This window comes from Aotus nancymaae, unplaced genomic scaffold (genome assembly GCF_030222135.1).
Source record: "Aotus nancymaae isolate 86718 unplaced genomic scaffold, 86718_ANA_hifiasm-v0.15.2.pri h1tg000057l, whole genome shotgun sequence".
Lineage (NCBI taxonomy): Eukaryota > Metazoa > Chordata > Mammalia > Primates > Aotidae > Aotus > Aotus nancymaae.
Window position 1 is genome coordinate 14,582,707 of NW_026988471.1, and position 21,970 is coordinate 14,604,676.

General features: G+C 37.1%; 1 protein-coding gene across 1 annotated transcript in view; it reads left to right on the forward strand.

Moving 5' to 3' along the window:
- DDX1 (DEAD-box helicase 1) overlaps positions 1-15,960 on the forward strand; it is a 34,006-nt gene extending 18,046 nt beyond the window's left edge. The window contains exons 15-26 of the mRNA XM_012438841.2: positions 1,182-1,280; positions 2,120-2,209; positions 4,785-4,973; positions 5,643-5,694; positions 8,045-8,191; positions 11,947-12,038; positions 13,325-13,397; positions 13,519-13,591; positions 13,675-13,717; positions 14,473-14,568; positions 14,872-14,992; positions 15,635-15,960. Of these exons, the coding sequence (XP_012294264.1) occupies positions 1,182-1,280; positions 2,120-2,209; positions 4,785-4,973; positions 5,643-5,694; positions 8,045-8,191; positions 11,947-12,038; positions 13,325-13,397; positions 13,519-13,591; positions 13,675-13,717; positions 14,473-14,568; positions 14,872-14,992; positions 15,635-15,765 (1,206 nt within the window). The 3' untranslated portion in view covers positions 15,766-15,960. The remainder of the gene's footprint in view (positions 1-1,181; positions 1,281-2,119; positions 2,210-4,784; positions 4,974-5,642; positions 5,695-8,044; positions 8,192-11,946; positions 12,039-13,324; positions 13,398-13,518; positions 13,592-13,674; positions 13,718-14,472; positions 14,569-14,871; positions 14,993-15,634) is intronic.
- The last annotated feature ends 6,010 nt before the right edge of the window (positions 15,961-21,970 follow it).

The following is a 21,970-nucleotide window of genomic DNA, read 5'->3' on the forward strand; positions in this document are numbered from 1 at the left end:
ACTCAGAGGCTGAAGCAAGAGAATCGCTTGAAACCAGAAGATGGAGGTTGCAGTAAGCTGAGTTTGCACCAATACATTCCAACCTGGAAACAGAGGGAGACTACGTCTCAAAAAAAAAAAAGAAAAAACCTAGTATTTATTGACTGCTTTCTAGAAAAGATTTAGGCACTGTGCTAAAAACATAACATGTTCTTAGTTCTTACAATAATCCTCTGAGATGGTAGTCTTCCCCATTTTTACAGGTTAGAAAGAGGTTTTATACCAAAGTCTTCCCCATTTTTACAGGTTAGAAAGAGGTTTTATACCAAATATTAAGTAACTTGCCTAAGATGGTACAATTCATAGGTAGAACTTTACTCTGAAACCCACGTTTCTAATCACTATACCTGTGGACTTGACTACAAGATATGTGTGGGAGAATGCAGAATGTTGTCAGTTGTTTGTACTGGCACAGAGGCTCACTATTCTCTTTTATGTATGTTTGAAACTTTTTATTTAGTATTCTAAACTTCAGTTTTCTCATTGAATAGGAATAATTATAGTAGTATTTACCTTAGTGGTAACATGAAATAAAATGTGTGTTTGTAAAACATTTCACAGAGTGCCTATTCACTATAAGCACTTGACAAATAGTAATTATTACTGTTTTCCTAGACAGTCTGATCACCATGACTGTTAATAATAACCAGATTATTGAGCATGTGGGACACTCTGCATCTAGTGCCTTATACATCTTATCTCTTAATTATCACAACCATCTTGAAAAGGAGAAGGTATTTCCCCAACTCAAAAATGGAAAATTCGGTTCTAGAGGAGATTTAATAAGTTAAGGTCACAGAGCTGAGTAATGGTAGAACTGGGACTTGAGTTCTGGGTTTTCCATTAAGTTCCAGTAAATTCATCTGATTTTTGCTTGGAAAATACAAATTTTATACATTAGAATGTATATCAGTTAAGGATGTCAAAATCAATTTTGGTCAAAATACCAAAGTCTTCACATTAATTTGAAACCAAATATAAGTTTAACATACAGCATTATCTGTAACTCCTTTTTTTTAAATAAAGTTGACTACTTCAACATGCATGTTTTTATTAAAAACTAGACAGTTATTGGTTGCTGTTTTAAGGTAATTACAGTATTTCTTTAATTTTCATTAAGTGCTTGTTTTGCTATTTTTCAGGTAGATATAGTTGTAGGTACTCCAGGAAGATTGGATGACTTGGTGTCAACTGGAAAGCTGAACTTATCTCAAGTTAGATTCCTGGTCCTGGATGAAGCTGTATGTTGAAATATAATCATGATTTTTAAAAAGTGTGCTTATATTTTTTAAGATAAAATATTTAAAATGAAGAAGAAATTTAATTCAGTCATGATCCTACTACCTAGAGATAATCATTGTTATTAGTTTGGTATATTTTATTATACTCTTTTATATACTATTTTATGTAGTTGAAATCAAAATATGAGGAATCTGGGAAAAAATGCAAAAATGTAATATCATAAGTATTTCCTGTAATTGTTTGTAAATAATTTATAAATTTTGTTTATGTTTAGTGGGCTATTATATGGCTACTTCATGGTATATTTAGTAACTCTTATTATTATGTATATAGGTAGGTTTGATTTTTTTCTCCAAATAACCAGCTTTGTTTGTACATACATTTTTTACATACTATAAATTTGTTCCTTGTGTCAGAGATATAAAATGTAGACCATCTGGAAAGACATAAATGTGTTTGAGGCTCTTAGACATACTTCCAAATCATTTTCAAGTTGGATTAACTAGTTCCTCGGCACTAAGGGTTTTTAATTTTTATACGAAAAGTCTGTTGAAGGATATATGTTAGAAGCTATTGACTGGAATTTTCATTCTAGATTATTAGATTATGGTTTTAGATTGTTTGTTGTCACTTTTTCATATTTTAGTCACAAAGAATTTAAATTTATAATTTATCTTTAAATATCCAACAAAATAATTTTGAAAATATAGGGCTGTGTATATGTATGAATTTTCTTATATTTTGTTTGATTTAGAAAAAAAGATTTTGATACTGATTGAAACTTATGTTTTTTTCTGTACTGATTAAAAACTTAATTTATTCTTTGCTTCTCATGCAGGATGGTCTTCTTTCTCAAGGTTATTCTGATTTTATAAATAGGATGCACAATCAGATTCCTCAGGTTACCTCTGATGGAAAAAGACTTCAGGTATAAAATTACCAATGCATCTTAAAATACATATAAACAATTGTTATATATTAATGTTACAGGACCCTACTGGGGGTTGTTTTTCTGACTGGAAACCTCTGTGGCTAGTGGTGTCTTTGCCTGAGTTTTGCTCTGGCCCACTGGGCTTATTCTGCCCACTTGGCCTGGCAAGGGTGAGCCAGGCACAGAGTATTGAGGGGTGTATGAGCAAATGTGGGGTCTGGCCACTGCACACAGCCAGGCACACTGGCTGCATCAGGGTGGGTAGCTGGCATGGGCACCATCTCTTTGTGAGGCTGTGGCTAAACCAAGTGCACTGCAAGCAGCTTCCCTGGCTGGAGCCATTCTATCATTATTCATAGCATGGTGAGCAAGGGGCATGTTTCAGCCCTGTTTGTGTTGCTGCTCTTTTAGCCTTGCCATTCAGTGGGTCCCAAGTTCTCATCCTGCAACCAGGAAGAATGAGGGACACAGAAGAGTAGAGGGTGAACAAGTCAAAGAGGAGCTTTATTGAGCGATAAAACAGCTCAGAGGAGATCCGCAGCGGGTAGCTCCTTTCCACAGCTGGGGTGTCCTGATGAGAGTTCAGCTCCTAGCAGAGAGGGGACCCTGGAGTGGGAAGCTCCTCTCTGCAGATAGGTCATCCCATTGAGCATTCAGCTTTCAGCAGAGAGGAGCCCTAGAGTGGGTAGCTCCTCTGCAGGCAGGTCATTTCATCATTTCTGCAGCTCTCAGCAGAAAGGGTAGCTCCTCTTGGCAGCTGGTGGTCCTGTCATGTCCCCATTGTCTCTCCATCCTCTGCTCAAGTCTGGCTGAGTCGGGGGTTTTTATAGGCCTCAAAGTGGGAGGAAATGAGTGGTGATTAGTACATGGGCGGGCCCAGGGAAAAGCACCACAAGTTTTCCCTCCAGTCTGTGAGACTGGTGGCCTGACCCCCAGGCTTCAGGACTTCCCCAATTTAAAGGTGGGGCCCCACTGGGAACTAGCCCCCTTCCTCCCAGGAGCCTGTCTGCCTCCTGCCGACGTTCATGGCGCCCAGACTGTTCTTGCAAGGGGCACCTGCAGGCCAGCACTGGGCCATCCTCAGCCTGCCTTGGCCTTCCTCCATGTTTGTTGGCACCCAGTCTTGAGGGGTCAAAGGTGGCAGTGGGCTGGTTTATCAGTGATGCCTCAAGTGTGTGCACACCCAGCTGGGTTGTGACAGCACCCAAGCTCAGTCTTAACTTTGTTCTGTGATCAGTGGTTGTTGACAGCAGGGAGAGGCCAGGCAATGGGATCAGACATCTCTGAACCTGTTGGGGGAAAGAAGGGCCTTTTAGGGCCCCCCGAGAATGCAGAGATGCCTGGGTCTGCAGCTATAACTTGAGTGGCTGCAGCCATGCCTGGGACGCTGGGGATCCTGCCTGCTTCTGGCTCCCACCAACTCCATGGAGTGTGGCACCACTCTGGGCCCAGCTCCATCTCGGGGCTCCTCTCTATCTGCCCCTCTGTGCCCAACTGCACTGCTTCCCCTCTGGCAGGAAACTTTGCCTGGCCACATTGAGGTGGCTCCCAGGGTGGCGGGCACTGACGTCTTCCCAGGGGTGGACTCTGGGGACTGTCTGCCTCCTCTCCACACTCTCCCCGCAGTGGCAGCAGGCAGGAGGACAACATGGGGCCAAGGTCTGGAGTGGTTGAGACTCTGGTCCTGGGAATGGGTCCTGCCCAGCTTTGCAAGGGTTGGGGTGGTGCAGTCATGGGGTGGCACAGTCAGCTGTCTTGGGGATACAGGGCACAGGGTACCTACCACCACCACTGCAGCTTCCATAGCCACTCTTGCTACCACCGCTCATGCCTCCCCATGCAGCCAGCATGATGGCAGCAGCTGCTCCAGATGGCCTCCCACTGCCACCATTAATGCTAATGAGTGGAGTCAAAGTTTTTTTTTTTTTTTTTTTGATGCCTTCTCATTAAGTTTACTACCATGTAAAATGTTTTCTTTTTGTTACTGGTCGAAATAATATACTCAAAGGTAACAGACTCAAAAGCTTCTTTTAGAAATAGAAGGAAATATGAGGAAATTACTTGGGTGTTTTAGAAAACTGTAAGTAACAATTCTTAGTTATTATGTCCTGTAGAACATTTAAGGTTTGTATTCCAGATTATTAGTACTGCTTCCTGTTTGAAGGAAACATAACTCGGCTATTGAAAAATTGTTTTCTTCTCTAGTTGTATCCTAAAATACTGCTATTTTCTTTATCCTTCTTTCTTAGGAAGCATTTAAGAAGGATGGGCTTTTGAGTGAAGAGGATAAATAGTAACATAGGATTTTTGGTTTTCAAAAAGTCATCATTTTACTTAGTTTTTGTAGGAACTTGAGGAAGAGATGGCATAATTTCTATGTGACAGTGAGGGGACTGAACCTTAGAGAGATTAACCTGCTCAGAGTCATACCTCTAGTTGTCGCTACATAGAGTCAGGTGTTGAACTTATCTTTGGAGTCCAGGTTACCATACTTTGTGTTTCACATCACTATTTGTGATTTAGTAATTATCATTATAAAAGTTCATCTCAGTTTGGGGTTTCCTCTTCTTAGGTGATTGTTTGCTCTGCCACTTTGCATTCTTTTGATGTAAAGAAACTGTCTGAGAAGATAATGCATTTTCCTACATGGGTTGACTTAAAAGGAGAAGACTCTGTTCCAGATACTGTACACCATGTTGTTGTCCCAGTAAATCCCAAAACTGACAGACTCTGGGAGAGGCTTGGAAAGAACCACATTAGAGTAAGTGGTTTATAATAATAACATTTATGTAGAACAAAGTAATTTGTAAACTACCTTAGCCTTGGGTTCTTAGTGATGCTTAAAGCAATCAGTTATTGTGTTAAGGAAAAGTCCAATACATTGTAGACTCAGACCTTGAAAAACCACTGAATAAGCGATGGACTCCATCTTTTATTTTCCTCTCTTCATAATAATACTTTTGTGATCAGCTTCCTTGATATAATTTTTATAAGTAAATAACATACATATGCATCTAGTTTCAGATACAATGATTTCCATTTTTAGTAGTATTTTAGTAGGAGCCCTCATTTGTGTCCTCTTGATGTACCTTGTTCTAAAAATCAATTTCATGTGGTCACTTTTCATTTTCTTCACTGTGAATAGATTTACATTTATATAGTAAGGTTATGTTTATTTGAAATATATAATATTCTAAAAACTGCATTTTTATTATTATTATTACATTTAAAAGTGATTGTCTTAGACCTATAGTTAATGAAGGGTTTTCTGAATCTGAAGAATGATTTTGCCTACAGATTATATTATAAAGACATATACATGAAATGCAGTCTAAAGATAAATATAGTTCTCCCTTTTAAAAAATGGCATCTGTTCTGAACCATTATTTAACCACTCCTCTATCCCATTTTTATTTCTTGCTTTTGATAGACTGATGATGTACATGCAAAAGATAACACAAGACCTGGTGCTAATAGTCCAGGTAAGTTCAAAGAATCAAATGAGTTGAAAGATTTTGAAAATGAAATTTATACCTTACCTATTCTCATGAAGGATGTGAAATGAACTGCAAAATTAGAACAGGAAATTTGAAAATATAAGCAACAAAAATAATAAAAAAGAAAAGGGGAAAAAGCTGATACTAGTCAATTTAGAGGAATATGAATCATTGAATTTATTCATTTATTTTTGGTTTTATTTATTTATTTTTTTTGAGACAGAGTCGCACTCATGTCACCCAGGCTGGAGTGCAATGGCACAATCTTGGCTCACTGAAACCTTAGCCACTTGGGTTCAAGGAATTCTCCTGCCTCAGCCTCCCAAGTAGCTGGGATTACAGGCACCTGCCACCAAGCCCAGCTAATTTTTTTTTGTACTTTTAGAAGAGATGGTGTTTCACCATGTTGGCCAGGCTGGTCTCGAACTCCTGACCTCAGGTGATCCTCTCACCTTGAACTCTCAAAGTGTTGGGATTATAGACGTGAGCCACTGTGCCTGGCCTTAATTATTGAATTTAGATGTTAGGCTCCTGGCATCTAAATCACAAAATTTTTGTTTTTTGAGACAGGGTCTCACTCTGTCACCCAGACTAGAATGCAGTGACGAAATCTTGGCTCAACACAACCTCTCCCTCTCAGCTCAAGTGATTCTCCTGCCTTGGCCTCCCAGTCAGCTAGTATTAGGCACGCCCCACTACCACCCAGCTAATTTTTGTATTTTTAGTAGAGATGAGGTTTCACCCATGTTGGCCAGGCTGCTCTTGAACTCCTGATCTCAAATGATCCACCCACCTTGGCCTCCCAAAGTGCTGAGATTACAGGCATGAGGCACTGCGTTTGGCCACAGATATTTTTAATTATAGAATTCTCATTGATCATAGGAAACCAGCAAATTTTTCTAGTGAGATTATTGTATACTGACCCTGAATTCCAGAAGAAATGTCATCTAAGTTCCTCATATCAGGGATATTGCATAATAAAGAAAAATTTCTTTAGCTACAGCTTTGCAAAAGATACTGAAATGATTTTGAAATAGTTGTTTGTTGACTTTTATTGTGTGGTAACATATACATAACATAAAACTTAGCATTTTAACTCTTAGTGTACAGTTCATTGGCATTAAGTACATTCATATTGTTATACAATCATCACCACTATCCATCTCCAGAGCTTTTTCATTTTCTTAAACTGAAAATCTGTACCATTAAATATTTATCAATTTTTTAAAAGCCTAACATTAAATTCTGCCTCAATGAAGAATCTTCTATGCAGAGCTGAGACACTTTGTTTCAGGTTAAATAGTGTTTTGAAAATATAGGAAGGTACATCATGATACAAGGATGGTGCTTAGAAAACCTAGAATGGATCTTAAATCCATTAGGCTATATGTCTGATATCAGATGGTTTGGGTAGATCATTCATTGGTGAGGATCAGACTGTATTTGCTTCATGGTTGAATTCAATGGCAGGTTTTTAACTATATCAAAAAGGTGAATTATCTGAAATCTTGATTAAAGAGAGTTCCTTTGAACTCAGTTTTATGTGTAGCTCTAAATTAACAAGATATATACTTAGTTATCCTTATTGTTGTAGGAGAGCAGAGATACTATCTGAAAATCTGTCATCCCACTGTTTGAGAATACATTTTATAAAATTCCATATTTTATTGTTTCTTTTTCATGTAAAAGTTTTGCTTAGTTTAGACTACAATTAGAGATGATCGCGGAGACCTTCTATGTTGGGTCACAGAATTAAAGTCTTACATTCGGTGGTTGAGAAGTAACAATTATAATACAGCTTCACACTGAAAAATAGAGTTGGAGGTGGTGACTAAGAAATTACTAGATTTTTGTGTTAAGGTTTTTACTTTGTAGAGTGAAGTATGAACTTTCTGGTATTTAGATTGATTTAGAAAGTACATTATTTAAAAGGAGTTAAAATAATTGTATAAAGCATTTGTTGAGCATTTAGGGAAGTTCATGCAAGGCAGAATATGATTTGTTCTTCGTGAGAGATATGAATGGTTTTGCTGTATGTATTTCTGTTAATTTGTATGTGTGTATGTGTGCGTCCCCTCATAAGAGGTATGGTTATAGGTATTTGTATACCACATAAAGTAGCATAAAAACATTAACAGAAACAAATTAAATAAATGAATGGATTAGCTCACTGTTTCACTCTATCTTATTACTTCTTGTCTTTGTCTATTTATCATATTTTATTAAAACAGATTTTTTTTAGGAAAATCAAGTAGCCTATGACTATAATTATGTGTATTCATGACAAATTCAGATTGAAATTCTGTTGGTTTTTGTTGTTGTTATGGTACTCAAGAGATGTGGTCTGAAGCTATTAAAATCCTCAAGGGGGAGTATGCTGTCCGGGCAATCAAGGAACATAAGATGGATCAAGCAATTATCTTCTGTAGAACCAAAATTGACTGTGATAACTTGGAGCAATACTTTATGCAACAAGGAGGAGGTAATTTTTTTCTCACTTGAAATAAATTGTGTTTATTTCCTCTTGTAATAGATTATTAATCTCATGTTGATGCAATCTAGAATACATGCACAGAATTTAAAGCAGTGATGACATATTGTAAGTATGCTTATTCAATACTTTTCCATATGATAAGCCCTAGGAAAAACAAGAGAGAATTTTCCACATAGGTACATTTTTATTACAGTGAACTTGAGTCACAGCATTCTAAGGGCTTTATATCATTTGTAAGAAAGATAAAGTTATTTATTAATTTTGAAATATTAAATGTGATCACTGAAGTAATAGATTGTTTATCTTTTAAACCAGTAAATGTGGAAAAGGGGAATGAAGAAAAGAAAACCCTAAACAAGAGCAAGAAAGGAAGGAGAATAAAATGAGAACAATTATGGTTAGAAATTATAGAATAAGATCAATGTTGGAAAAATCTGAATGTATGAGTAAATGCTGTATCAGTGAACAAAGTCTTCTGTTACAAAGCATAGGTTGTTAGCCTGGATGAAATCTAACAATATGCTATTTATGTGGAACATACCCAAAATCTGAACACATGGAAAAATGGAAAGGAAAAGGAATGAAAAAATTATGCATGTATCAGCTAAAATATTAACCAAAAGAAAGCCAGTCTAGCTATATTAATAAGAGATGCAATAGACTTTAAGAGAAATATTACTAGAAATGGTCACTGTGTAATAAAATATCCAAGCTACAATAAAATTATAAGGGTTCAAATTTTATGCTTCTTATAACTTTGAGTATGTAAACTGTATTAGTCTGTTCTTATGCTGCTATGAAGAACTGCCTGAGACTGGGTGGTTTGTAAAGGAAAGAAGTTTAATTGATTCACAGTTCTGCAGGTCTGGGGAGGACTCAGGAAACTTACAATCATGGCAGAAGGGGAAGCAAACATACCCTTCTTCACATGGTGACAGGAAGGAGAAGTGCTGAGCAAAGCAGGAAAAACCCCTTATAAAACCATCAAATTTCATGAGAATTCACTCACCATCACGAAAACAGCATGAGGGTAACCAACCCCATGATTCACTTATCTCCCACCAGGTCCCACCCACATGTGGGGATTATGGGAACTACAAGATGAGATTTGGGTGGGGACCCAGCCAAACCATATCATAAACCAACATGGAAAAATTCTCAATCAGTTGTTATGGAAATGCAAAATAAAATGACATGCTAAACGAAAAATACAACACCAAATTTTGCCTATGGAGCAACTGCATACAGTTGGTAGAATATAAAATGGTATGACCACTTTAGTAAAGGGTCTTGCAGTCTTTTATAAATTTAAACATGCTATCTTATTGCCTATCATCCAACTCCTATTTACCTAGGATAAATGAAAACACGTATTGACAAAAAGATGGGTGCTAGAATGGCCATAGCAGCTTTATTTATAATATTCTAAAACAGAAAACCCACTAAGTGTCCATCAGTAGGGGAATAGATAAACAAAGTGTGAAATATTTATACAGTGGAATACTACTCAGCGGTGAAAAGGAACAGACTTTTTCTTGCTGAGTAGACACAGCAACCATGGATGAATCTCAGAAACTGTGTGCCAAATGAAAGAATTCTTACACAAGAATATACACTGTATGATTACATATGAAATTTTTTCAAAGTCAAAACTAATCTATGATGGAAAAAATATCAGAACAGTAGCAGGGTGGCAGTGGGGATAGGCTGGGAAAGCATATGAGGGTATTTTTGGGGGTGATAATGATCTGTATCTTAATGGGACTTCCTCAGCAAATCTACTTAAGATTTGTAGATTTTGTTGAACACAACTTTTACCTCAAAAAAAAACTGAACAAATATTAAATTCTAGTTAATTATATGCATGCTGAACTGCATATGATGTCTGCAATTTACATTGAGATGTACAAAAATACAAAGATGAGTTGATGGTTGCATGCAGGTGTAGGTGGATATGTGGTTAAAGCAAGTATAGTAAAATGTTAATTGTTGAATCTAGGTGGTGGGTATACAACTGTTCATTCTTTTTTTTTTTTTTTAAATTAATTAATTAATTAATTTATTTATTTATTTATTTTTTTGAAGCGGAGTTTCGCTCTTGTTACCCAGGCTGGAGTGCAATGGCGCGATCTCGGCTCACCGCAACCTCCGCCTCCCGGGTTCAGGCAATTCTCCTGCCTCAGCCTCCTGAGTAGCTGGGATTACAGGCACGCGCCACCATGCCCAGCTAATTTTTTGTATTTTTAGTAGAGACGGGGTTTCACCATGTTGGTCAGGATGGTCTCGATCTCTTGACCTCGTGATCCACCCGCCTCGGCCTCCCAAAGTACAGCTGTTCATTCTTAAAATTATTTCAATGTTGCTGCATGTTTAAAATCATAAATGTTGGAAAAAATATAAAAAGTAAAAATTGGCAGATATACAAGGTAACATACAAATCCCATTATTGCAGTGGGGAAAGACTAACACATCTCGTTATAACTGATGTACATCAAGGATATAGAAAACTCAAAAGGATATAGAAAATTTGAACAATTTAGAAATTTGAACTAATAGTCATATAAAGAAACATTATACTGTTTATTATAGTGACCAGTTAAGTAAAACATTTTTTCTTCAAGTCCTGGCAAACAGACTTGCTTGATTGTTATAGTGACTGTTTTGTAGAATATATTTTCTTCCTGTGTATGTTTTGAATGGAGGAGTTGAATATGTAATAAGGAGTGCTATTGATCAAGTAGTAATATCCCTTAGTTACTTTTATCCTAGGATGTGGATGTTACCTCTGCCTAGAAAACAAGTTTACCACACCATTACTAACACCCAAACACAATATATGCCAGATTACAGGGGTTTAAAAGAAGGGATTAAAGGATCTCTGCCTCCTCCACAGGTACCCTAACCACAGAGTTGGAATGTGCATACAATACTTCCCTAAACCACTTGAATTCAGAATGCAATAAAATCTCAGATGTATGCCTTTAGAAGGTCTGGTTAGCTGTTATATAGCCTCTGCATAATTAATTTTTGTGTTAGTCATTTTGAATAGATATCTTTCAAAATGTATTGTTTCCTTGAATTCTCAAGTATACTTATTGAACTTAATTTACTTTGGAGAATAGTTAAGTGGCATAATTGTTATTTTGTTACTCCTAGTGTTTACTCTTTTTGTTACTGTACTTGAAGAGTTTTCTTTTGGGGGATTGGCTACCACTATACCTGCCTCTAAAATAGCACCTCTCCATCTTTAGTTTGCTGCTTTGAATCTTCTGTGGCCTTGAAACTAGATAACTACATTGCTTAAAATACCTTGAGAAGAGAGCAGGCTTATTGGCATGGCCTTTTAGGAAGGTCATTAACTTTATGATGCTTAATTTTGGTTCCTCCAAGAATGATCTCTTTTGCCTACTTTTTGAGTCTTAGCTTTATGCGGAATAGTGAGGATTCTGGTGTACACATATGCATTTTAATTAGCATACTGCTTGATCCACTCCTCCTGCAGATTGGGAAGGGTGACTTAAGATATCCTTAAAAGCAAGACAACTTTAAAGCTCCATAGAGCTCATTTTAATGGTACTTCATTTGTGACAGAAATTGTGTTAACCGTGGTTTATAGCAAGTTGGGGGATAGATTTTTATGGAATTGTGTGGCACTATTGTAGTCTGAATTTTATTGACTTTTTTTTACATAGTCTTATGCAGAAGGTTTTCCAAGGTTAAAAGCTTAATGTGCTTTTCACTAGGACCTGATAAAAAAGGACACCAGTTCTCGTGTGTTTGTCTTCATGGTGACAGAAAGCCTCATGAGAGAAAGCAAAACTTGGAAAGATTTAAGGTACTGCTGTATAGTTGATTGTTTCCTTAATACTTAAGGGGGGCATTGTATCTAGTTTTAAGTGTTTCCAGTTAATGCTATTAAAGCAATTATTGTCCTAGAAATTTCAAAATGTTTCTACCCTAACTAATGTGTGTTCCTCATGACAGGGATTAGTCATTGTTGACACCCAAATGGTAAATTACACATTCTCTATCAACACAACACGACTATAGCAAGAATTTTCAATTTGAGAAATTTTTGTTAAATTATTTCAGGTAGATATTTTTAGGAGAAGTATTGGATAATTAAGCCATGTCTATAAGCCTTAAAAAATAGTCTACAGCAAGAGCCATAAGGAACTTACTTTGTAGGCTAATTAAGACAGATATCAGAATATGGTTATATAGAATTAAAAATATTTTGATACTGTTTGGGGCAGACCTTCCCAGTTACGTGCTTGTAGCACATGAACGGGTCATATAGCTCTTGGTGTAGGCGGGTTGAGCTTGAGCCATTTAGAACTTTGAGCCTTTAGAACCATAAAGGTCAGTAACCTCTCTACCTGCAAATAGTCTCATTAATTTAATAGACCCCAGTGTATAGTACAGGTATCATTTTCTAAGAAAAAGGGTGGGAAGTATTGGGTTCAAGAACTTTCGATTCTGTTTCTGTGCTGGGCATAACTGATGTGGATTTGAAAACATATCACATGGTCTTGCTTTAGTATGTGTGCTACCCTTCTCTAGCATGGGCATTTTTCTGGACCATAAGTCAGTCTACCCTTCTTCCCTCCCCCAAATCTCTAATTTTTATGTGCCTTGAGGCACAAATTACATCTAAAGGCCAATTTGTATTTCTTGGTCAGCACCAGGGGCCTACCCTCATTTCCTCCTCTTGAGAATTTTGTCTGTTACAAAAAGTGTAGCCTCCAGGTAAAATATCTAGTATTCTGGATTTATTTGAATATAAGAGTAAAGATAATGCTTACGTCTATAAATTTTGTTCTGTTTTATCTTTCTCTTCAGTTTCTAAAGATACTTCTAAAGATTAAGCCAAGTTTTAGCAATGGTTTAATATCTTTGAGTAGAAAAAGAAAAGCAAAAATGAACCCAATCTCTGATTTAATCACTTTAAATGTCATGTTTTAGCAGATTGTGACATAAAACTTCAAGACTTGGTCCAGTAAATTATGAGTATCTCCATTTGAGTTTTTAGAGGTCTCATTTAGTGGAGGGATAGCATTTGTTTTTATTTGTTAGTATATGTGCTAACAAACTCCTTTCTCTCTTCTCTGTTCTCTTCAGAAAGGAGATGTAAGATTCTTGATTTGCACAGATGTAGCTGCTAGAGGAATTGATATCCATGGTGTTCCTTATGGTAAATAGCAGCTTTTTATGGCTGCAGTGTGATTGTTATGGAACCTAAAGTAAAGCCTTCTAGTATGTTTGAAAAAAATTAGAAACTAATGGTAATTGTTCATAATTGTTTTTATTTACAGTTATAAATGTCACTCTGCCTGATGAAAAGCAAAACTACGTACATCGAATTGGCAGAGTAGGAAGAGCTGAAAGGTACTTCTGTAATTTTTTCCCTCATTTTTAAGTTTCTATGCTTTAGGAATAAAGTCTAATAGAAGGCTTTTAACATCTTTCAGGATGGGTCTGGCAATTTCCCTGGTGGCAACAGAAAAAGAAAAGGTAATCTTTGTAGTACTCTATTATATTCATTGTGTGTGTTGTGATTTTAGATGTTGGAAATAAAAGCAGTTTGATTTTCCCATTTAAATTTAATTCAGCTGCATATGGAATATACATGAACTTTTTAGGGCATCTTTTTTTCTGTATTCATTGAATGAACAAATAATAGGTTGAAATTTAGAAAGGAAAAATGCAAAATATAATTTTTCCTACTAGCTTTATTGTAGTCATTTCTACCAAGAAAAAAAAAAATTCTGGCATGGTACCATGGAAGACTTTTCATGGAGAGGGGAGATTTATTTTTATATAATTACAAATTTATAGAAAAGTCGTATTCATAAGGAGCTCCCATATATTCATCGCCAAAATTCATTATTTGTACATTTTGTGTTATTTGCTTTATTATTCTCTTATATAAAACATTTGAACTTATTTTCTTTTGAACTTTATTTTTTATGTTAATTCTTGACGTAGCATGCTTCAGTATTTTTTCATCCTTTTATCTGAGAATTCCTTTTGATATCTGACACCCATTTTAGGAAAACTTTTGGATTATTTTCAAAAAAGAACTTTTTCAGAAGACCTATTTACTTAATGAGCTACTGAATAGTAGTAGTAATTGGATAATATATCATACCTATAATCTATTTTTCTAGTGCCTTGAGGACAGAAGCTACTTAAAAACAAATTTAGTATAAGTTATCAGCATGAATCTATCTCCATGCATGTTAATATTCTTTCCTTTTTGAATTTAGGTTTGGTACCATGTATGTAGCAGCCGTGGAAAAGGGTGTTATAATACAAGACTCAAGGAAGATGGAGGCTGCACCATATGGTACAATGAGATGCAGGTAAGACTTCGAGTAAGGCTCACACGTAATGTATTAAAACATTACATTATGTGTGAAATAGACAGCATTCATCTTTGAAAATTATATCTTGGCTTTTATCTATTTGTCACTTATGAGGGATCTTAATTGGTTATACTGTTATCTGTACTTTGTTAATTCTAAGTTGTGAATTTCTCTCTTCAGGAATCTGACTTCATTTATACCAAGCATTCTAGCCTTTCCAGTTTTATTTAATGCTGTTAAAATACAACTCTTTCTAAATGAAATTTTTATCTGAAAATTTTCTCTCCCTTACTTACTTAGTTACTGTCTGAGATAGAAGAGCACCTGAACTGTACCATTTCTCAGGTTGAGCCAGATATAAAGGTACCCCTGGATGAATTTGATGGGAAAGTTACCTATGGTCAAAAGAGGGCTGCTGGTGGTAAGCTTTGAATTATTTTAAAATCTATTTTAAATATAAATGTACCTGTTTTAAGCTTCAGGAAGGCAGTAATTTCATATTATTAGGTTAAGAGCTATTCCCTCCTTATTACACTCCTAGTACTTTGTCTATACCTGCCTTTGTAGCATTTTTCAATTGTGTTATCTTTATGTGAATGAAAGTCTTCACCTTAGCTTTTACTCTTGAAGTGTTAATATCATAAAAGTAGTTGAACGTTTTGTGGAATTATTAGAAAACAAGAGTATAATAGGTGATTTTGAACAAGGAATCAGAAGCCTTTGACTTAATTCAAGTGGTAATTCAGCAGATTATTTCCTCTGCCTGGGATGCCCTTTTGTTAGATTGTTTCTGAAAAATTGTAAGACTCAGGCCTAACTAGTTGTTTCTAAGCCAAGAGTGGGTAGAGGTATTGGAACAGCTGTTAGTGAGCCCTAAGCATTTATTTATATTGAAATAATTGATTTAACATTTGTAAAAGTCAAAGTTCTGGAGATAACTTGCCCAGTAGTACATTTTATTGCTACAAGCAATGTTTAAAGTGATATAATTGAGCCAAAGTATTGCTGACAAGTTATTTCAAGCATGTCATTTACATTACTTTGTTATTTGTGTGTGATGCAGGTGGAAGCTATAAAGGCCATGTGGATATTTTGGCACCTACTGTTCAAGAGTTGGCTGCCCTTGAAAAGGAGGCGCAGACATCTTTCCTGCATCTTGGCTACCTTCCTAACCAGCTGTTCAGAACCTTCTGATTTTTACATTTACTGAATAAGATTTGAGTAATGAAAGTCTGTAGTCTTAAAACTCTAAAACAGTTGTGCTGCTTCCAAGCAGCAGTATTTATAGTAACGTAAGCTATTAATGCTAACTCTTGCATGTCAAGAAACATTAGTCTTAGGAATTCTTCAAAAAATGGCATCCCAGTGAAAATAAATTTGATGACTATATTTTCATGAAGGTTTGTGTCTTATTTTAAAGTTATATTGATATATTTTTTTCTATTTCTTTTTTAAGAACACTATGGGCTTATGAAGTAGAATTTACGGGTTTGTGAATCTGGCAGAGGACTTATGTGGAACCACTAGGGACTATTCTAAAAGTAGATTTTCAGATGGTTAAGGTTGTCTATGTGTATTTTGAAGCTAGAGGAGAGTTGGAACATGAAGGAAAACTGGATGATCCCAGTGTAGAAGAACTTCTTGGTTAGTCTGGAAGCATGGAAGTTTTCAGGGAGTCAGTAAAGGTTCTGTGTCTAAGGACTGATGACTGATGTGATGGTGACAGTGAAGAGGTATCTTCTTTTTATGAACCTTTCTTTCCGATGGATACCCATTCAAGTAGAACTAATCTACTGTCCCTCCAAGTCTTAAAATCAAACTTAAACTCAGGTTTTTTTTTTCTTTTTTCTTTTTTTGAGACAGCGTCTTGCTTTGTCACCCAGCCTGGAGTGCAGTGGCGTGTACACAGCTCACTGCAACCTCAACCTCCCAGGCTCAAGCAATCCTCTCGCCTCAGCCCCCCAGGTAGCTGGGACTACAAGCGCGTGCCACCATACCTGGCTAATATTTTTGTATTTTTGTATATTTTGTCTCTATTTTTCTCTATAAAAATAGAGGCAGGGTTTCACCATGTTGCCCAGGCAGGTCTCAAACTCCTGAGCTCAAGTGATCTACCCACCTTGGCCTCTGAAACTGCTGGGATTATAGGCGTGAGCCACTATGCCTGGTTCTGGAATGTATTTTCTTGTTTGGCTCTTGCCTAAAATATCAGAAGGAAAAATGAAACTTAAAAACCGTAATTGAATTGTTCTGTTGTGCCTTTTGACTCTTAGTCTATAAGGTAATTTTTGGGGGGAAATTACTCTTGTCCAATAGTTTCCTTAAGAGCACAGTGTGTTATAATTTCTTGTATGATGGTTTTCAAACCTTTTAGCATTGAAAAACCTTGAGTGAAACACAATATATAAACAGATAAAAGCTGTAGTGAGAAAACCATTATCTCATATATCCGAGTTTAGGGTTCCTGTGAAATGATTCTGAGGATACCATTCTTTCACTTATCTCTAGACCACTTGCTTTGGAGATGTCCTAGAACTACTACAACCAAGCTCAGAGCTGTGTGATGACAGCTCTGTGTACCTTCACACACATTAATCACTGCTTTATTGATGTGACAGCAAAGAAAAGACTGAATTTCAGATCATTTAAATGTTAGAATGGAAATGATCTTTCTAATCACCTCGTTCACACCCTTGTTTTATGAGAGAGAAAGCTGAGTTTAGATGAATGCACATTCACATGGCCTGGTGGGTAGAACTGGAAACAGAACTTGGGTTTCTTCAGTTTTAGCTTTTACTTTTGGGCTGGCTACCTTTCGAGGATGATCCTCAGGTCCAAATTGTGAGGCCAGAGAGGAATGCCAGAGAGAGCTTAGCAATGGTGGGGATATTCTTCCTCTTTAATTACTTACTGTCCAACTGGAATTACCCAGGGAACAAGAGTTTTCAAAGGAAGAAGCCACATGCAACCAGACTAGCAGAGGTGTTGCTTGGAGACCTGACTTGCTCTTTTTTCCTACCTACATCACCATTAATTCTTCCTTTTACTCTTAGTCTTGCATCCAGATGCTAATTCCTTCAGACCACTGTATTAAAGCCAAGAGTACAAGTAACTGTTAAAAGTCTGGTAAAGATGTGGTCAGTGAGCCTGAGAGATGCTAATTGCCTGCCTCCTTCGGGATTGCCTTTCCCAGGTTCTGGTCAGCGGGGTATGAGTCAAAGTGATGTGTACAACTTCTAGGCCTTGTCCTGCTCACCTTGTCCCTTCTCTCAGGCTGGAACTTGGATGTGGTATTAGTGACCCCATTGCCACCATTAGAAAAGTGTAGTACTTGGGGAGTGGCAGAACAAGAAGACAGAGGTACCTGGTGGCCTTGAAAAAGAGAGCTGCCCACCCTCTCTAAACTGCCTGTTATAACTTGATGTTATCTGAGCTGCTCATGTTTAGGACTCTTTGTTACAGAACTTCAGCCTCTATCCCTACTAATATATAAAACACTAGAGACCCTTCCAAGTCCAGCAAATGCTAAATATTAACCTTCATATGATAGTATTTCTGATTCAGAGCTTCCACTTGTCCATTCTCTAGTGCAGGGATCTGAAGTGTACTCACAGATCTGGTGTCTATAGTTGTATGTCAGTCTTACCTCTAAACAGAAATGTCAAGACTTGCCCCAGCTTCAACACACAATAGACGTGGCCCGAGATCTTAGGAGCCTCGGCGCATTCCTTCTTATTCCCAATCTAGTCTTCCATTCACTGTTCATTCTCTTCAAAGCCACCTTCAAGCTTTGATTGCTAGAACTTTAATTTCATAATGACTGAAGTGGTTTAGGGAAAAGGCTATTGAAATCTTAATAAACCTAAGTATTCTGCTCTTACTCAGGTTTATGTCTTTACTGTATTGCTAACTTTGCTAGGACAGACTCATTTAAGCACAAGTTATATTTTATTTAAGAGAGCATAGAAAACCAAATAAAGGGACCAAATGCTTTCATGCCTCAGGATGTTTGCCTTAAGAGAATTGATTCTAAAGGATTCTAACTAGTGGTCTTGTTATGAAATTGCTAAAACCTTTCTGTACCTCATTCTTTTTTTTTTTCTTTTTGTTTTTTGAGACAGGGTCTCTGTTGCCCAGGCTGGAATGCAGTGGCACGATCTTGGCTCACTGCAATTTCTGCCTCCTGGCCTCAAGCTATCCTCCCACCTCAGCCTCCTGAGTAGCTGGGACTGTAGGCCTGCTCCAGCACGCGTGGCTAATTTATACCTCATTCTTAACGTATCTTTTCCTGTTAGATACATGGAAATTTTAGACTAGCGTAGTCCCCACTCCTCCTTTCTTTTTATTTATAGTCCCACTTCCAAAGAAAGTCATTGCTAACATTTTGGTTCATTTCTTTTTTCAGTAAATGTTTTGGTCTATATATGATTTTGTATTTTTATTTAACATTTTTCTTATAAATACTTTAGCGGCTACATAATGTATTGAATGTACTATTGTTTGTGGAACCATTGCAGTCTTACTGCTCATGAGCATTGAGGGGAGTTGGAAAGGATGTGACCTTTATAATATCAGTCTTGGATTTGAATCTGGCTCTAACTCATACTAGAAATATGACAGAAGACAAGGTCCTTTAAGCTTTGATTTCTTTATGAAAATGGTGAAGATAATTCACATCATTCAGGATCATGTTACACACTCAGCAAAATACTAGATGAGGGGGCATGTTTACTGTATTTATAGTAGTTACATTTTTTGTGCTACACGGAATGCAGTGAACATCTTCTATCTTTTGAATTTTCTTAAACTAAATTCCTAGAAATTGGATTATTGAATTAAAGAGTCTGAACATTATGAACATTTTTCAGAGTCATCAGATTGCTTTCTGAAAGGGTTGTGCTGGTTGACATGAACACTGACAATATAGGAAGAAGTCTGTACAATTTATTTTACAAACTGAAACATAGCTTGTTGCACTTAAAGTGTGCTTTCATGACGTCTCTTCATATGGTGTGTGAATTAGTGCTGGTCGGTAGAGGTAGTCTCACATCTTACACGCAACTTCTTGCCTCCCCCATCGGCTCCCACTCCTGGTCCCACCATCATCAGATAAACAAGGACCTAGAATTGTTTTAAATAAGGTTGCAGTGTAGGAAATTAAATTTCCTAATTTTTGTCTTTCAAGGTAGAAGTGCAGTGCATGTGACAATGACTGAACTGCCCAGATTGAAAAAAAAAAAAAGTTGGTTCCTGGCCAATTCCAAATGGGCAAAGCTATTTAATCACATTCTTCTCCTTGTTCTGACTTAAAAGGGAACTATGCGCTTTTTTCAGTTTGAATGAGATGTAAAATATCAAAAAGGTATAGGTAAATATAAAATGAGATCCTGGGTAGGTTCTCTTGCAGTAATTTTATTTCCCTATAGATGTTGACAGTTTCTAAAGTACTACCAGGACTTTTTCCTAAGTGGCTTTATTTGGGAGGAAAAAGGAATATGTGTCAGAAGGGAAAAAATGTAGTGGAACAGGAAGGAAAGGGAGGGATACTATTTTGCTACTCCAAAGTAATTGATAGAGGATTCCTTTGGAGGGAGGAGTGGAGGGGGAATTTTTGCAGTTGTTTTCCATTCTACTGCTTTAAATCATTACCTTTCATTTAAATTCATTGAAATGTCTGTTTTTTTCCTGATAAATTCCACTCTTTCTGATCAAAAGTACTGAGGGGAATTTGAAAGATAAGTCATCAGGTAGGCCTGGATTTGATCCCAACAATAGTTACTGACTTCTAGAGCTAACTCATTTGCAGAGATCATTAGGTATAAGGTGAGAACCAGGAATCTGCATTTTAACAAATTCCTCAAATAATTGTGTTTATGCAGATGGACCTTGAACCACAATTCAAGACACACTGTTACAGAGAAATGACGCTTAGAGCTTTTATTCTCACTGTAATCTTTTACTTGAAGACTTGGATAAGATCCAAAATGACATCTGAAAGGCAGATGCTTGCTGAGTTAGAATCATGTCTCCTTCTGGTCCACTGCCTTTGGACCCAAGATGTCCATCTCGAGTTCTGTTTTCTTAGCTTTAGTGGTTCTCAACCCCAGCTGCACATTAAGGCCACCTAGGTACTTTAAAAGGAAATACCAGTATCTGCGCTTCACCTCCAGAAATTCTTATTTAATTGTTCTGGAGTGGGGCCTGGGTGCCCTTGGTGATGTTAATGTGCTGCCAGGCTTGGGAGCAGCTGCCTTAAACTGAGCCTGACTCTAGATGTTTCTTGGTCCTGTTGCAAATCCTGTGTCCTCTGCACCCGCCCAAGCTAATGTGTCTTAATATAGTTAGACTCAAGCTGGAGCCCTTGCTAAAATATTATGCAGTGGAGATTATTGTAGAAAAACACTCTGATAAAAATTGTAACATATGTCATTTTTCAAGAAACTGATAAGATTATTCACCAGGATACTCACCTGTAGCCATGTGAGTTTAATTGCCTTCAAAATAGTTGCTTTGGGGATTGAGGCAAGTCTTTTTAAGGGTGCTTCAATTTTTCAAAACCCATTTAGTCTTTTCTCTCTTTTTATTTTAGACATTGCCACTTTGTTTTTATTTAAAACATTGCCATTGCTTTAGATAGGACAGTTTCTCTAAAAATCACTGGTTTAACCCAGTATTTTACCTCACGTCTTGTTCTCCAGCTGAGTAACTCATTCTATTCACCAGAAAAGACACTAGCTGGTTGCTAGTTCTGTGTTTCCTTAAATTGAATCCCAATCTAAGGATAAATATTTGCTGCTGCCAAAGTAGAACTTTGAAGAGGCAGGGCAATAACTGGGTGTGAAGGGCTTCCAGTTTTTTGTGGTGGATTAGAGTCTCAGGGAAGATACTCTGAGATAGAAAATCCTACTCAGAACAGGGGGTTCGAGTCAAGAGAGAGGCCAGTGGGGACAGGTGCAGTTGAATGTTGGAGCGATGATGTCTGGTAATGACTTTCGATTCTCCTTTTCTACATTGTGATTCTCTGAATACCTTCAGATGTTAACTACCTAGGTCGGCAAGTAGGTCTGTCAGTATGACTTGGGTGTTAAAGGGAAAGCTCTCTCTGCGTTTAAACAAAGTAACGTTGGGAACAGGGTGTGGGAACTGGTTAGGATCCTGTTCTATGGGAAATTGGTCCCTGATGGTAAGAGGCGACAAGAAGCCTCTCTGGAATAGTAGTCTAAAGCTCAGAAGAATGACAATCAGGCTTAGTGGCAATCAGGCTTTGTAAGTACTCTCAACAATCCTTAGATGTATTTGGGAGAGAATTGGCTAACTTGCAGACACACTGGCTGAAAGCTTGAGGTATTTTGTTTGGCCCTTAAAGGCTAGCAATTTGGAGACACTGGCTTACACCCTT